This window comes from Syngnathus leptorhynchus, chromosome 22 (genome assembly GCF_054491065.1).
Source record: "Syngnathus leptorhynchus isolate UIUO chromosome 22, UIUO_Slep, whole genome shotgun sequence".
Lineage (NCBI taxonomy): Eukaryota > Metazoa > Chordata > Actinopteri > Syngnathiformes > Syngnathidae > Syngnathus > Syngnathus leptorhynchus.
Window position 1 is genome coordinate 512,956 of NC_141216.1, and position 17,170 is coordinate 530,125.

Below are 17,170 nucleotides of genomic sequence, written 5' to 3' on the forward strand. Positions count from 1 at the left end.
TATTTTCATATTGTCGGACTCACTGAATGCTAGAAAAAATTAGCAAAGATGCAAGCTACTGAAGAAGAGAAAAAATTCCCACAAAATCTAATCTCCTAATTTGTTATCTCGTCTTTTCTCAGCATGAATTTGTATGCGTAGCCATGGAATATTAGCAGCGTGTTTCCAAACATGAAATGCACTACTCCCTCTTGAAATTGTGTACGATATAGGCACTAGAGACGTTCAAAAAAAGACCCGGGTCATTTCAAAGTACAAATGTTTACGAAGGTCCCTCCGAGATCCAAGCCTTCCTTTTTTTCGGCGCCCCGACACTAATACGTCTCCTGCCCTCTTGGCTATTTGGCCTGACGAACGTAAAGGCAAAATTGCCATCGGGTGCAACTCCACCTTGTTTTAGCCACAGTCTTTGAGCTGCATCGGCCGAGTGTGAACTTCCAGAGTGCCACGCTCTCCTCTTGGGAAAACCAGGAGAATTTGTGGGATGCAAAGCGCAGCTTCCTGTCGTAGGCTTTGCCGCTTCACTTGTGTCACTAGACGTATGTGACAGTGGATATAGCGACTCGGATTCTGAGTAGGAGCTCCGTGTACGTGGGAAGAGGTGGACCGGTGCCGCTGGGGGGTGAATTGTGGAAGGAGTGAAAGGAAACATTGGCGACATTGATTTTGGCGGATTGGTGTAAAGCAGACCTGTCCTCCTGCGTCTAGCCCTCCCATCCACCTCCTCATCCTTTGGCAATCTGTCCTCACATTTCTCCATGTTACTGATTTGACTTTTCTTTCTCCTGGACAGAATGTCTTCAAGTTCAATCTCCAGCCGGTTGGAATCCTCACTTATCCGAGTGACCCGATCGAATTGAGAAAGCAAGTCGTTTACGCACGGCAGCAGGTGCTCCAGGAAGGGCCGGACATCAAATCCTAGTTCGGAAAGTGTCGAGTCCTCCGATAGAACGGACAAAGGGCGTGGAGATGAAATGGTGGATGGTGAGTGACAAGATGGAAGGGAGGAAAAGAGAGTGGAAAGGCGGGATTCCTGGGAGGCTCTGGAGGGAACGTCCGTGCCTTCAAACTTCACCCTGTGCCTGAACTACAAGACAAACAAAATTCTATGTTTTTTTATATATATATATATATATATATATATATATATATATATATATATATATATATATATATATATATATATATATATATATATATATATATATATATATATATATATATAAAAAACAATTTCTCCATTCATTTCCCATCAATCACACAAGCACAGTGCTAATCCTTAGCCGATCCTCACTTCTTTGGCCTTGGTGAGTCCAATCCATAACTTGAGTCTCTTGATGAAGAACTCCACCATCTCATAATCTTGAGGTTCCGTTGTCGGACGATAAATGTCTGCTTTCTCAGCCCTTAAAATGTCATTTGTTTTTGCAAAGGTGGGGGGGGGGAGCATATCACTGGTCATGGTTGATAAAACACACCAAAGCAAAGCTAAATAGTACCTGTACGCGCCAATGAGGACGGCCCCAAAGAGTTTGGCCAAAAGCCAGACACTCGCCCCCGTCAGCAGGATTCCGTACAAAGGGCCCAGGACAGGGTGGACCCTGCGTAGTCTTTGGAGACCCATCCGACCGCGCAGAAGGGACATCAGCGACGTAAAAATCTCACGCGGGGACAAAAAGCCTTCCACTGACTGCGAGAAAAACTGAAATCACAGCACAGATGTCAAATCCTTTTGCTGGCGGATTATTATTATTATTCTTTCCTCGTGTACCGTATTCCCGAGATGAGTCATGAACAAAAGCAGGAGCAGCGAGAGGAAACTTAAGGTCCACAACTCCTTCTGAGCTCTGTTCAGCACTCTGATGATCGCAACCCATCTGCGTACAAATCGTAACGTTCCCAACAGCTGCAAACCAAAACAATGGTTTAATACACTGCGAAAGCACAGGCCGCTTTGACCAGCTCGCGGTTACGTACCTTTAGGACCAGTAAAGTGAGTAACACAGCGGCACATTGAGAAGACCTTTGAGTCAGTCGAGCACACCCGTGGAAGTTGATGAAAGTGGCAGCTTGGGATTTCAACTAAATCACATTCAATGACATCAAGTTGATCGAAATATAGCAAGTCCAAATTGCCTTCTCGTCAGTTTTTTGGCCCCTATTGTACCTGGGAAACACAGGAAGCGGCCTGGGAGCGAAAAGAGAGGTGTAGCGCGCCGGTCGCCAACGACAACGCGACCAACAAGAGCCGGAGCCAGTGTTTGCCTCCACGCAGATAGGCCACACCCTCACTCGCCATCCACCGCAATTCCCCAATCAGTATGAGCGCAGCACAACCCAAAAGGAAAAGCTGTCAAATCAAGACAGACAGACAGACACAGTCTTCTTCTACCGACATCCACGATGAAGCCAAGGCTCGCTTTTACCATAAGGACCAGATGGAGGTCCAAGCCGTCGCGCGATGATGGAATGAGAAGCGGGTCGACGGAGAGGAACCAAGTCAATTGTTGTGTCCAATCTAGTTGGATGGACAGACAGAGAAATAAACCAGACTCTCTGTGGTACTGTGTAAAATCCACAAAGAGCGTTTGGAACCTAACAGAGGAGAAAAATACGTTGAGCACAATTCCAATCCAATGAGAAATAATTTTGCACCAAATCATCTTACCGACGAATGCAAAAGCCTCCCGCACGAAGCTGGGCCAGGACTTGACGTGTGGTCAGGCTGGAGTTTCCCAGAATGACCTCCCCCTGACCCCCCGAGTGTGTGTAGAGGAGCCGCGGGGAGCCCACGAGACGGAGTAGAGCGTTTTGGTGCAGGTATGTCACCAAGGTGCCGTCGATCCATCGCTCGGCATCGAAGCAGCTGTGAACGATGAGCGTTTTTGCTGCCCAAGGGATGACGCAAACATTTGGCAATTGCGTGCTCACTTTCTGATGGATGTTAAGCTTGGGCCCACCAAGGGAGCGGTGTGAAGCTGGCGTCTAACAGCAGCGTGCAAAAGCCTTCCTTGGCTTTTTTCCACACTGTCCTGGTAGTTCACCATGAGCACCAGTAACAGAAAGAGCAGCTGCAACACACAATGCTTCCAAGAGAGAGAGCGAGCGAGACGTCCTTAGCACAAAGACAAACCAGCTGGAATGGAAGCTTTTGTTTTCTTACCCTCATAAGCGAGCTCAGCGCACGGACTTTGCGAGCTTCCTCTTTAGCCTGCAGCAGTCCGTAGCCGCACGGCGGTCGAACCTTCCCGGCGTGTTCTCCAAATGCTCTCGTGACGGTGGTCTCCAGCCCTAGTTGGTCCTCCACTTCCGGATCCACGGGGCGCCAAACGACAGTGTAGATCAAGGCTTGAAGGCACACCTAACGCAAGAGAATCTCCACTCCGTTTCAAAAAGCCCACGACCGTGATGAAACTGACCTTGAGAGGTTCCAGCAGGAGAGCAGAAGTGAGGAAGGCCGACAGTGTGGAGATGAGCCACATGAGGACAACCGTTCTGGAGAAGAAGCGGCCGTAGATTGCGACAAGAGCAAGACATGCTCCCATCAACGCAGCCGCCAGAGGGTAGATCACGCAAAACGTCCAGGGAGGAAAAAGCCAGCCGGGCCGACCTCGAGCGATGCCTAAAGCCAAGTAAGACAATAGGATCAAGATTGATAGGAAAATGCTTTCAAACACATTTCGATGGCTATCAATTTATTTTGCGTACCAATGCGTGTGGTGGAGGAACATCTCGTCAAGTCGGGAGAGGGACTCGGCAGGAAGGTGCTGGCCACCGAGTCCGCGGAAAGTACAGATGGACGTCTGAAGAGTTTTGTCTCTGCCCAATGTGCCTCCACTTGAAGGCGCTCGGCCTCATCTGACCAACTGCTACAGGAGGTGCTCGGGCTAAGAAAAGACAACAAATGAAATCAATCAATCAAATCGTACTACAATCAGCCGACAGTCAAGTCACATGTCGGCCTTACGTGTTTGAGTTGGTCGTAGGCGAGTCCCGACCGCTGTCCGAGTTGTTTTGGGCAAAACGCAAAGTGTGGTCTTCTATTGACATCAGAAGATTCTCCTCTGAAAGCCAGAGTTGCCTTCATTTACGTGCTCCCTCTTCTCAACCTGTGGCAAAGGGTTTCTTACCAGACAGAGTCAAAGAGGTTTTCAGATTGTGCTTGTGAGCTTGCAATGGCTTGGCACTTTCTTGATCCTGTTCCATGGTCTCCTTTTGGCTCAGGCGGAGCTGCATGCCAGCTTTTTTCCTCCTTAGCTGGCCCGTTGAGGCCTCACATTGGTGCAAATCCTCGGGCAGACTGTCGCACGAAGCCCAGGAAGCCCAGGAAGCCGCAGTCTTTTCCTGGCACGCGTCGTCATTGGGGCGGGGCACCAAACCGGAAGCGGCCCAGAAGTCCACCGTGCTGGAGTCAAAAGCTTTGCTCTCCAATAACTAACACAAGAAAATGCCATCGATCGTCGCAAACACTTCACGCGAGCTCAAAGTGCCTTGGTGCATTCTCACGGATGAGGGACTATCCTGACGTCGGCCGGAGAAAGATGACGGCCCTGAAAGTTGCCATCGGCCGAGGTAGACGTCCATCTCCACGGAATGACAAACCGGTGAAGAAGGAAGCGAGGTGTCCACCGTGACCTGTATTCCAAAGACCATTGAATCCACAGTGGCAGAAGAAAAAGGGAGCAGCAATATATTACCTGACTGCGGCTTTTTCCAAACAAAAAGCAGATGAAACACTGCAGCGGAAACAGCACAACTGCAAGCAGCATTCCCACAGCCACCGTTTCCATGGTGACCGGCACTTTGGCTGACACCGGCCCACTTGCAGGAGGAGGAGGAGGAAGACGCTTGAGCGCTGTTCCGGAACGGAAAGGGTGCTTTGCTTTTTACCTGTGCCCCCGGGAAGCCACAGCCCCATAGCACAGCGCGCCCGATGCCAGGTAGAGATGCAGCACCAGAGCGCCGCAGCTAACTCTCTGAGCTCGAGTAAAAAGACTATGGATGGGACGTTGCCATAGCGACAGCCACAGGTGCCGCTCCGCCATTCCAAAAACCAACTGCGAGCGCAGGATTCGCCGGAATTGGGAAAGCTCTTCGGGACCTGGCAAGAAGGAGTCAGCGGACTCGACTCGACGCGATGTTATTCTGTCGCGGGCTAAATCGGCTTACATGAGGCCAGGATTTCTTTCTCCACGGTACCATTTTCCACAGAGAGCCAGTCATTGACTAAGAAGAAGAACATGTGGTCCGTTACGGGGTCCCAGACAACCACGTGTTGAACATACCAAGATGGATCCAAGCCTTCAAAGGAACGAAGAAAAAGATGATTTCCAAATCAAAAAGGATCGCTACGAATCTGCAAATTGCATTCAACCTGTGTTGTCATGCCAGATCCGAATTTTCCAAAGTTCCCCTAAGCTGACATGGGTTTCCAAGTGAAAGTGGTCGAGGCTGCCGCGTTGAAAAGCGCCAGGCCTTTGCAGATGACGGGAGCCGCTCTTGTTGACGCCATCCAAACTGATGCCGACGTGCGCCGTGGTGCCTGGCGGAAGGAACGGAGCTCTGCGTTCCAGAGTAGAGTCGCCAGGCGTTTTGCTCACCTGCTCCACGCCTCCAGCCCGTCTTGACCAGCACTCTGTACTGATAGAGTCCGGACGGACCGCACAGGGGCACTCGGCTCAGTCTCAGGCTGTCCAGGTGGTCCATTTTATGGGCCACCAGGCCCACCAGCAGGTGAATCAGGAGCAGAGCCACACATACAATCCCCACCACCGCATTAAGACTGGGACCGCTTGCCTGGAAAGACACAGAGACTCATTCCAAACGCTTCCATCGAGTCAGCCGGCGATCGATGGGCCGCGCGCTGCATCGGGCGACGTACGGGCGGCAGCAGCACGACTGCCCCGGGATGAAGAAACAAAGTGGCCCCAAACATGGTAAGGTGGCGCGTCAGGCAATGCACCGTTTGGAGTGTGGTGCCCTCCAGTGACTTGAGACCCTCACTACTCCAAGTCATCTCCTTGAGGCTGTAGTACTGGCACAGAGAGCTGAAGACGCACAATGACGCTGCCACGGGACCGCCTTCTTCCACGAGTGAGCTCAGACTGACACACAGAGTCTTTGCCGTGTGATTGAAACTGTCGTGGAGACAAAAAGAAAATCAATCAAGTCCGTTGTCGACGTGATGTCAGAAGAGGAGCGTACTCACAGCGGAGAAAGAAAGACGCTTTTCTCGGTGAAGGGATTCAGAGCCGAATGATTGATGAGCCACTCTTTTGTGAAGGAATCCTGAAATCCACTCGTTATTTCCATTTTCACACGGCCCACGCTCTCCGAAGTGGCTCCTAGAGGTGCACAATTCAGACTGTTGTACCAGATGTACCAGTCGTGCTCAAATCGGGACTCGACCACCATACGGAAAATGAAAAATAGCCATTTTCCTTCAAATGGCATTCAATTATTGCCGCCCATTCATTTCAGAATGATTGGTCCGAATGAATTTTCCATGATCTATCTATTCGAGTGTAAAATGCCCACAAAAGTATGGAGAGCGATATATTCACCTGCTAACTGGCTGAAGTTGAAGGAGATGTATAAACCTGCATTTTCATCCAGGCCGTCCACACTTTGTATCGTAAAGTTCAGACGTCCCCGGAGCGGAAGCGTAACACTCGGACATGTACCCTTAGCGTGTCCATCCACGTTCTGGTCCGAACTTCTCATCTCGGCGGGTAGCCCGCCATTGCTCCGCAGGGTGACTTGAATAGCCTGGTCCGGCTCAAGATCCTGGATGGGTAGCGGCTCGCCCTGAGGGGTGCTGATCTCCATGGCGACCAGAGTGGTGGAAATGGGAGGGTCAGCTGCGGCTAGCGGAGAATGACCTTCACCCAGACCTAAAAGCACCTGCACCAGCTCGGAGCTTTGGCTCTTAAGGCGAGTGCCCAGTGAGGTTGGAATTTGAAACGGGCACGGCGGAGTGGAAGGAATTGCGGAAGCTGAGCAGAGAAGCTCGGCGGGGTCGCCATAGAAACCGGTTGTACTAATATAAGGTGTGACGAACAAAAGGGGCATCTCCCAAGGATGGGGCGAGCGCATCAGGGAGCGCATTAAGGCTCCTGCTTGGCCAAGTGCCGATAAGAACTGCCCGATTGTGGAGTCGTCCTGTTGAGAACCTGAAGCCGAGGCTGAGGCTGAGATAGAAGCCAGAGAGCTACCTGTAAATCATCACAAAATGGTGATTATGTTGTCTGTATCCAACCTTTCCCGTTCCTGTCTGTCAGAAAATGTAGGTGAAAATGTTTGATGGGAAATGGAGGAGGAATGACGTCCGCAGCTTCGGCAACCCTACCTACGATGCTAAGGATGTTCTTCCCTGTGTCAAAGGCCGAAAGTCGGCCACCGGAACGTCGGTGATCCTCCAGGATACGAATCATCTTGTCAACAGCTTCCAGAACCTTCTCCTGACAGTTTACACACATGAAGTCATCAGGGAAAGCCTGGGGAATAAAAAAAAGTGGTTAGAAACTGGCAAATGATTTCCGACTATAACTAGGGTCATAAGTTGAAATGGATGGACACAAAAGAGTGCATTATTACCGTGGACAGGGCCAACGCTGAGCTGATCTGATCAACATCCATCATGGAGGAAATGGGAAGGGAGAGCAAAGCTTTGGTCACGTTTTCTCTGATCTCCTTCTTCATTGTGAGCGCTCTGGTGTTTGGGCCAGACTCCATCTGTGGCTCAAAGGAGGAGATTGCTTATTTCATTTGATTCAAAGTCATCGAGCCGCAAAAAGAGCTTCATGCTCCAACTTGGATTTGACCTGGTTGAGCTGACTGGTGAGCGCAATGGAATAGGGGATGATTTCCTGAGGGTTGCCACGTTGGACTAAGGCCCACATATCTTTCGGGCTCTTTGTGCGAAGCCACTCGCTGGTGTCCAGATGAGACCGGACGCTCAGAGTTCTGAAAAGTTGAAATAGGCAAGTATAACATTGGAAATGGACAAAGTCACGCTGGCTTTCACCTCACCTGTTAAGAGCAACGACACTTGAGCCCAAATTGTCTTCAATGAGCAAAGTAACTGTGATCAGTGAATCGTTTTGGCCTTGCACGGGACTCCCCACTGGAAGCGGGCTGCCAAAAGTGGCTCGAGTGCCCCTTGGGCGAGAAATAAAAAGCAACGTGGATGTCTACTTTTCACAGCTCAGCCGCCTCGTGACGATATGCTATCAAATGGATGGATGGATGGATGGATGGATGGATGGATGGATGGATGGATGGATGGATGGATGGATGGATGGATGGATGGATGGATGGATGGATGGATGGATGGATGGATGGATGGATGGATGGATGGATGGATGGAAATGATGAGACCTTGACTTTACCTGTAAAGAGTTAGAAGAGGGCACCTCACGGGATGGCACGGTGCTACCTGGAAGGTATATATGAGCTCAGAAGATGCCTTTTCTTCATCCCTCCATCCTGAACATCCAAGCGCATGTGTGATGAAGAGGCCATCAATCATAGAAGAGCGACAGCGTTGAGTTCATTACCCGAGCAGTTGAAGCCAACCACCGGCCCCAGCGGATGGATGTGTGACTCTGGCTCCAGTTGGCACAAACCCCCAGAAGGGGCTTTATTGAGGACAAGCGTCTGACTGGCACTGCCCCACCTTCCAGCCACACTCACATTGAGAGTGAAGGTATAAATGTTCCCCGGCACAACGCCACGCGAACGCAACATCAATCTGGATGTGGAGCGTCTTTGCGTAGAGACGGCGGCCTCCGCGAGGTCGAGCATCGCACCCGACTCGGCATCCTCGGCGCTCCAACTGTGCTGCAAAGTCAAGGGCAGATGACACGGAATGCTCTTCCGACATGGACTCTTCTCTTCTCTTCTCTTACCTGAGCTCGCTCATCACACTCTCCGCAATGCCCGGACAGGATGAGGGGGGCGTGGCCTGGACAGGAAACACACTCCACAAATACAGGAAGCTGCGCTGCTTCACACACACTTACCTAAACCAAGGGTGGAATCAAGCGCTGCTACACTTCATATCAAATAAAAATGAGCCTAGTCCTTCGTATTGCCACAACTCACGGTCTGCGTGAAGGATACCGGCGTCCTTCCCGTCTTAGTTACGGTTAGGGTGAAAGTATAAATGGTGTCTGGATGTAACTGTTGGCTGGCTATGGTCACAACGCTGCTCTGGCTCTCAACGGGGATGGTGGAATTCTGCAAACACACAGTGTGCGAGGCAAAGAGGACACAGTGTGTGTCCTTTGGCAATCCACTTAAGACGCTGGGCTCAAGAGGTACTCACCTTTATCGTGAAGGTCCATTGATACCCCAGCGCATCCTCTCCTTGGTTTGCATCAGGATCGTGTGACCCCCTACCATCCAGAACCAGATCACGGGGGCTGGGCCACAGCCTACGCGACCCTCCCTTGATGACGGCCACCAACGGGGAGCAGACCACCGTCACTTGGGTTTTTCGTTGCACCGACAGGGGTGTCCCTCGGAGTGAAACGCTAAAGCGAAGGCAGTACCGTCCCACATCCAGAGAGTTCTTTGCTAGATGGAGAAACGGCGACGCGGTGCCATTGAGAAGGACTGCGTTCCCGCTCTCGCGGGTACAATCCGGCGCTCGGAACATCTCCCACCGATACGTCGTCTCGTAGGCGGAGCAGTTGATATCCACGCGCGCTTCAAAGAAATTCACTCGAGATCTGAAGATAGTCGCTTGGCTCTGGATGAGTGAGGCTTGCGGCTTGGAGCACTGCAAGTCCAACACGTGGACGCGTAGTTGCGCAGACGTGTGGCTGACATGGTTGGAGACGTTGACCGTAACAAGGTATTCGCCGGCGCTAGCAAACGTATGATGAACCCAAGTCAGATGCGCAGGCCATTTCTTGACGGAGTTTCCAAATTTCCACACGTATCTCAAGTTGCTCAGTTGGACACTCGTAGCAGAAAATAGCGCAGCGTGTCCGGCAAATACGGCTTCTGAATGACTGATGAGCCGGACCTCCTTCACGGGCCATTCGACCGTCAGAGTCTGGTTTAGCGTCTCGGAGCAGACGCCATCGTTAGCTAGCACGCTCAACGACAAGGAACCGTTGGTCGGTGGAGCGAAGGTGACTTCCTTCCCTTTCAGCCACAAAGGTTCAGCGTCTCCGAATTGAAAAATCCAAGTGTAGTTGACTGCACTTTCATTTTGATCATCCACCTCAAAACGAATCTGCTTCCCAGCTTCCACGGCATGACGGGCAGGGGTCAAGAATGGGATGCTTTTGATCTTCTCCAAGATGTGAATTTGGGTTGACACGTGTGCACTGCTCACCTGATTCCAAGCTGTCAGTTGAACTTTGTGCAGTCCCGCCGGAAGCTCGGACGTGGTATACGATCCCTCGAGCACATCCTGACTATGCATCCAGTCTCGAGTTTCAAAGGTCAAAAGAAAAGTGGCATTGGTTCCTTTGGCGATCGTTGGCACAAAGGTCAGTTCCTCCTCAGTGCAGAGGTCACCTTTGCTCACGTTTAGAGCGAGGCCTTGGATTGAATCCTGGACGATCACGTCGTGTGTTACTTCCTGCCACGTAATTGCATTGGAGACATTCAAAGACACTCTGTAAATTCCTTCACGGGGAAAGGTGCAGTGAAGGGTGTGGTGACTTTTGCAAACTAGCTGGGCGCCATCGCTCGTTTTCCAGTCCCAGTGGAGATCACTCCCTTTGCGGACAAAGCCTTGGAATGACACAAGAGTATTTGTACTCATATGAAAGGGAAAGATCTCGCCAGCAATTCCAAAATCCGCCTCTTCTATTTGCTCTTGGACTGTCACATTTTGACTGTCACCACTTTGACTGATGGCGTTGTGGACAACAACTTGAATGAGAACATTCCCAGAGTTGGTCAAGTTGTGAAGAATAAAAGGGGCACCCATTTGGAGCAGATTGCTATCCACGCGCCAGATGTACTTCAAGTCAGAACCGCTCAGGACTGAGACGGAAATATTGCAAGACTTCCCCACGGCCGGGATTTGCGGCTGCCTTGTTATTTGTGCACCGCTTACACGTTCCAAAGCCACGACGGAAACAACGCTCGTGCTATGGCCCAAGGGGTTTGAAGCATTTAATTGAATCGTACAAGTACCAGGAGATTGGAGCGCAAACTCAAAACGCTCCCCATCGGCCGCAATCGGACCTTTGATGTCATTTGGAGTGGCGAGCCACCGATACGTCACGTTGGAGCCTTTTGCGACTGATGCGACAAACAGCACGTCTTCGCGGGTGGCCAAGTAGGTCAGATTTATCAAGCTGGGAGAATCAATGGCAAGAGCCTCGATTGGCTCAAAGACTTGGACGAAAAGCAAAGCTTCTCTCTCGCTCTCCGAGTCGCGGGCTGTACTTCGGACTCGATACCGTCCCGCTTTGGGAAAAATCAAGATCAACCGGCGACTTCCCTTTTGTGTCGGAAGCAAAGCGTCCACTGTCCAATAGTAGGTGGCGTTCAGCTCCTCGCTGCCCACTGCCGTGATTTGAGTTGCTTCTCCGACAACAGCGAACGGCTGCTCGCTTTCAAGCGTAAAGTCGGAAACGGGATTCGAGACATTCACCTTGACGCTGACACATTCTTCACTTACTGCGTTAGATGCAGTGGCGGTGGCTGTGAATTCGCCAATTTCCCGAAAAACGTGCCACACCTTTCCTGTCTGCTCTATCGGGGAGCCATCTCCAAAATCCCAAATCACAGACACGTGGCTGCCGGTCGCACTGGCCGCCCAAAACGATGCCGACGTATTGACCGTCACCCTTTGGAAGCCACGCGCCAAAGACAAATTGTTCAGTCCGTTGCAACTGACACTTAGTCCAGTAATTTTCTCCATAGCTTCCACCAGCAGCCAAGCGTGAAGTATAGAAAGAGCGTTGTTGGCGCACAACGTGATGTTGTAAGCTCCCTCCGACGTAAAGGTGTGTTCAACTTTTCGCTCCGTACGTTGAACAGCTTTGGATTCATCCCCGAAATTCCACGTGTAGATGACACCGTCGCTGGCCGGATCGGTGAAGGCTTCCACAGGATACGGTTGATTGACAACGGCCGCCAGAGCGGAGGAATTGAGGAAGAGACGTTTGAACGCGGGACGGACGCTGATCTTGATGGATTTGTCGACTTTTTCAAACTGGTTGGAAACTCCCACTCGAAGATGATAGTTACCTGCAGTGACAAAATGAAAACAACATCAATTGGAAGAAAATATTCCAGCATCAAAAGATGCAGGCCTTTACCAGGTGACGTGTAGGTCAAGTTCACAGAATGCTCCACAAACATTTGCGTCTCTCCATTTTCTGCCTCCATAGTGTCACATGGAGCGGGAATAGTCTGCGTAACATGAGCGCTGCCATCGCCAAAATCCCATCTAGATGTACATGCATTGCTTGGAGGTCTGTCCAGTGCAAAGGTTTCTCATATTTCTGATACCTGAAGGTGGTTGTCAGGGCGACGTCCACTTTCACCCCGACGGTAAAGAGCTGTGTAGCACCCACGGCTACGAGCTGCTTGCCGGACATGAACTCGGGTTCACCCAGTGGGTTCATTTGGTCTACAGTCAGGAGAAGGCGCTTGCTCTGGGAGCTCACGGGGTTGGACGCCGTTACCTGTTTGTTGTTGTTTCCACAAATGATTCAAAGGGCACAATTGAAATATTTGCCACTTACCTTTAGTTTGTGCTCAGCAGGTTTCTTGAACACCACACTATAAGATTCTCCTTCGTACGCAAATGCGTCCAAGTCGTCCATCACCCATGAGAATGTCACAGATGAGCCGCGTTCCACTTGGGCCGTAAATGACTGGGAATACAATGGGAGAAGATGCTCAAGAATTTGGATGCGGTCACGGTTTGTGCTCTAACCTGAGGAACGTCCACGAGCATCCTGCGCCTTCCGCGCGGCTCCACGTCCAGTCCCGCCACCGCCTCGTAGCCACCCGGTGTCAGAGTGGAGGCCGCGCTTGGAGACGGGGACTGGATGCTGGAGGTCGTGGTCCTTTCGAGCGTGCGCTCTCGCTCAGTACCTCCGCGACGAGTGTCTTCATAAAGCAATCGCAAATCACACACCACCTGGTCCACCCAGTGCTCGCCGTGGGGTGGCAGAGAAGCCAGGCCGCCTTCCCACCAGCCCCCTCGCTTTGTACCCCGAAGAGACAAATAACTCTGTTGCCATGGAGAATTTAGAGCAGCTTCGCTGGCCACGCAGCGCAGAAAAGCTCCGGGGTCGCGAGTGTGCTGGATGGCAACGACGTCGTCGGGGTACACAGTAATGGCTTCTTCTGGGAGACCAAGCTAAAAGGTGGTAAAAGGTGGCGCTCGTTAAAAAATAGACATGCTCCAATTGTAAATGATCCTTCTAAAAGTAAGCAGAAATCCCACTACGTGCTCATCGCTTGGGCTACTCACGCTTAACGTTTGCATTTGCGAGCTGGGGCTGATTTTCAGCGGGAGGTCAGCAACCAAGTGGTAAAAAGGCGCTCTGGCCGGGGATCTGGGTGGTAACGCAAAGCCACGTCCCGCCGCCGAGGTGTAGGGGGAGCAGGGAAGGTTGTTGGAAAGGCAGGCTTCCAGAATATGACACCAGTAATGGCCCGTGCTGCATCCCCCGGTCGTGTTGCACAGTGGGACTGAGGAGCAGCAGCTGAACGGATTCATCAGAGAAGCGCAACCTCAAGAAGCAAAAAAGCAAATTCCCATCTCTTTGTGTTTCTTGACAATAAAGCAGACAAAAGACCATCAAGTGCATTGTACCTGGAGGTACCAGGTGGTAATTGGGGCTGCAGTAGGGTCGAAGGATTTGAAAGCGGGCCAGAGAAGGGCTCACGCTGGGCTGGACCACCGCTTCCAGTGATGTCACTTGGCCCGCGTGACTGAACCACAAGCCAGGGAACAACTGCATCTGCGGCGCAACCACAAACACTCATCGGTACTCACACTCCAGAGCCCAAATATTGGACTGACCTCCACCGCTAGTTGCTCAACATCAGGGACAGTCGCTAAGGGTTCCATCTGAAGCCGTGGGTAGATGCCAGTCATCAGAACAACTCCCAGCACATAAGTGTCTGGCTCTGGTAAAGACTCTGGTAAAGCGGCAAATTACCCAGACATTCTTCCAAACATGGACGATGACGTAACGTAGTCAAGCTTCAAATCTTACCGTTGAAGATATTTTGACAGAAAAAGTGGGATTGTTCAACACAGGGGGTGCTCCTCCATTGTCCAGGCGTCCCCAAAGCCATCTGAGTGCACACTTGGCCTTTGGCGCTGCCTCCGTCTCGCCACGGAGGACCCGCTGACTCCAAAAAGTCAATCTTGTCTGCATTATCTTCACTTGCTCCATCAATCCAAACCCACAAAGTACTTTTTCTAGACAATAAATTCAACGTATGACAGGAAGCGGCATATGATAGTGGATTTTCTTTGTCAACTCACATTGGGAAGGAGTGGTGAAGGAAGTTTTGCAGCTCCAAAGTGTCAGCGGCCGCAATGCGTCCTCCGTCGGTCTGCCGACAGGAAGCTGAAGCCTCAGACCACTCGGACGTCTTCTCAGAAAGCCAGAAGCATCGCAGGCTGGCCAGGTGGACGTGAGCACCGTCTGGACAGGAGCTCACTTCGGCAGAGTGACAGGAAAATTCACACCAAATCTAAGCTTCAAAATGAAATGACAACTTCTCACCTGATGTGCTGATCAAAACCACGAACAGCTTCCATGACATCTTCAGTGCCATTTTAGAGGAAAAACGTAGCAAGTCTGTCCAATTGGTTTGCTTTTCCTTGTCTTCTATTTGCTATTTTTTGGTACTCCCTCATGTGCTGTGTTCTCCCACAGCAATAAGAAGTTGTGTTGGTGTGCCCGTTTGCCTCTGTCTTTGAGCTGACTTTAACTTTTGTCTCTCGGCAACAGCCAGAGAAAAAAGCCCAGCGGACAGAGGAGGCCCACGCGGCTCATGGGCAAGTCAAGTTGTAAATCCTCATTGGCAGACAACGCAATAAGGGGCCAAATAAAAATCAAACTTACATATCGTATTCAATTAGACATATTAGGAAAAAGGCACTGGGATCAATTTATTTGAGAAGAGCATTTTGTTTTATATTTCTAACTTGAACAAAGAATGAAATTCATGGGAATGGTTTGGGGGAAAAAAAGAAAGAGAACAAAAGAAAGAACGAAACAAAGAAAGAATGCCATCACTGTTGCTGGGACAGAGAGAGAGAAGACAAAGTTGACGGCGGGGTGATGGAGCTGGGAAGTTTCAGTTGATTGTCATGGAAACGATTGTTTGGGGGTTTTTCTTTTGGTGCACCCGTTTCGAGTCATATTCACCATTCCCATGAAAATTCGGGTTTTTTTCTCAAGCCCAAAGGTTGGCGCTACAATGAGGGCGAAGAGTCTTACACTTTCTACAGGTTGTTAATAAAATAACAATTTGTGTTTTCTTTTGAAAAAGAACATCAACAAAGATGTAATGGTACATGGAGACAGAGGGGGGGCAGTAACGTGCATTTCAAACGGAATTTGTCCGTCAAGGCGATCACGACGAAGAATTCGTCAGGAAACGGGAGACGGACGGACGGACGGCCTGTGGCTAAACATCGCAGGTAAAACAAAATCGTTTTCCGATGAATGTTGTGGAAAAATAATATTTTGTTTTGGTGACAGCTGCGGTTGTTGTTTATGCAGAAAATGAACTGAATCGAACCCGTGCGGATTAGCGTGATTGGCGTCAAGCCGTATGTTTACATGGAGCTGCCTGCCAACCTTCCCTTCAGTTTCAGATCGAGACACATTTTTCAGTCATTCCCGCAATCGTAGTCGTCGATCTGAAGTTTCAATTGAACAAGATAAGCGGTGTTGCAAACAAATGGCCTGAGCTCACTGTGTCAACCGTGCATGCACGATCTGTGCAGCAGGTTCTATGCTCCAATTCAGGACCACAGAAGAGGAAAGCAGTTGTGAGGTCTCCCAGCTCCGACAAGCAGTGTTGCAAAACGATGAAAGACTCCTGGATGAGATGCTGTCCCAGGAAATGTACAAGAAGGCCATCAACTACCGAGGCGGCTGGGGCATCGCCGGCACCCCTCTCCACGCTGCCGTGTCCAAGGGCCACCTCAGCTGCCTGCAGGTCCTGCTGACTCACGGCGCCCTGGTGGATTGCGTGGACGTCAAAGCCCAGACGCCCCTTTTCGCCGCCGTGCGCGGGAAGTACCTGGAATGCGTGTTAGCGCTCCTCCGCTCCGGCGCCGACCCCGACGGAAGCCCCTCCAACATCTGCTCGCCCGTCCTGACGGCCGCTCGCGAAGGTGACGTCCGGATACTACGGGAACTACTTGAACACGGCGCAGAGGCCAACTCGCGCTCCAAAGTCCTGCTGTGGACCTCGGGCGCCAGAGTGTCGAGCGGCCCGCTGTATCTGGCGGCCGTGTACGGACACATGGAGTGCTTCAAACTGCTCCTCCTTTATGGCGCCGATCCGGATTACAACTGTGCCTACGCCAGACCGCCCGGCTCCGTCAAGCAGCCCAAAACAGTCCTGGAGATGTGTCTGAGGCACGGCTGCGGCGCCGAGTACGTCCGGCTCCTCATCGACTTTGGCGCAAACGTCTACCTTCCCACGCTCATCATCGAGAAGTCTACCAAGCAGAATGAGGCCGTGGAGCTGCTTCTGCAGGAGAGAGGTGTCCGTCCGTCCGAACGCACGCTAATTGAGCGCCGCCTGCTCTCGCTTTTCCTCGGCAAACGATGCGCATGCTTCCAAATGCAGAGAATCATTTGCTCTCCTCTTACTTCTCAGGAACTCCCAAGGCCTTGACTTCACTGTGCCGACTGGCGGTGCGGAGATACCTCAAAAAGATCAACAAGATCCATTGCGTGGAGCAGCTGAACATGCCAACAAGTGTCATTAGCTTCTTGCAGTACAAGCCGCTCCCAGTTCTGATTCTCTAGCTACAAATGTGCGAGAAAACAAGTCTGTTTTTTTTAATTGACCCCATTCTACTCATGCTTTGTGATCTCAAATGTAACACTGTATATTAAACGGATTTATGTTAATGACTATCATTGTTCTGGTTTCATCATAATTTTGAATTACAATCACAAATGTAAGAAAGGCTAGAGAA

General features: G+C 50.9%; 2 protein-coding genes across 3 annotated transcripts; one reads left to right on the forward strand and one right to left on the reverse strand.

The window, feature by feature from the left end:
* Nucleotides 1–235: 235 nt before the first annotated feature.
* Nucleotides 236–14,781, reverse strand: pkd1b (polycystic kidney disease 1b). The gene is made up of 42 exons (XM_085904599.1): nt 14,730–14,781; nt 14,486–14,663; nt 14,211–14,419; nt 14,015–14,133; nt 13,805–13,952; nt 13,460–13,722; nt 12,917–13,345; nt 12,723–12,854; nt 12,487–12,632; nt 12,294–12,424; nt 9,329–12,222; nt 9,106–9,240; nt 8,910–9,023; nt 8,559–8,841; nt 8,391–8,487; nt 8,032–8,160; nt 7,824–7,965; nt 7,597–7,734; nt 7,349–7,496; nt 6,564–7,214; nt 6,209–6,344; nt 5,882–6,047; nt 5,601–5,796; nt 5,375–5,542; nt 5,170–5,301; nt 4,891–5,101; nt 4,698–4,821; nt 4,507–4,635; nt 4,131–4,434; nt 3,968–4,064; nt 3,709–3,887; nt 3,420–3,622; nt 3,164–3,361; nt 2,932–3,086; nt 2,669–2,866; nt 2,427–2,595; nt 2,168–2,350; nt 1,978–2,082; nt 1,772–1,906; nt 1,500–1,702; nt 1,295–1,406; nt 236–1,087 (listed from the first exon to the last, which is right to left on the reverse strand). Exons 1-42 carry the CDS (start codon nt 14,779–14,781, stop codon nt 263–265), a joined length of 10,866 nt encoding a protein of 3,621 aa, XP_085760725.1. The 3' UTR covers nt 236–262.
* Nucleotides 14,782–15,528: 747 nt separating this feature from the next.
* Nucleotides 15,529–17,121, forward strand: LOC147039058 (ankyrin repeat and SOCS box protein 12-like). 2 transcript variants are annotated; one of them, XM_085903410.1, is made up of 3 exons: nt 15,529–15,652; nt 15,962–16,729; nt 16,846–17,121. In XM_085903410.1, exons 2-3 carry the CDS (start codon nt 15,970–15,972, stop codon nt 16,995–16,997), a joined length of 912 nt encoding a protein of 303 aa, XP_085759536.1. In that variant the 5' UTR covers nt 15,529–15,652; nt 15,962–15,969; the 3' UTR covers nt 16,998–17,121. The 2 variants fall into 2 exon arrangements, with proteins under 2 accessions (XP_085759536.1, XP_085759537.1); XM_085903411.1 differs by having other exon boundaries at nt 15,551–15,652; nt 15,965–16,729.
* Nucleotides 17,122–17,170: the final 49 nt, after the last annotated feature.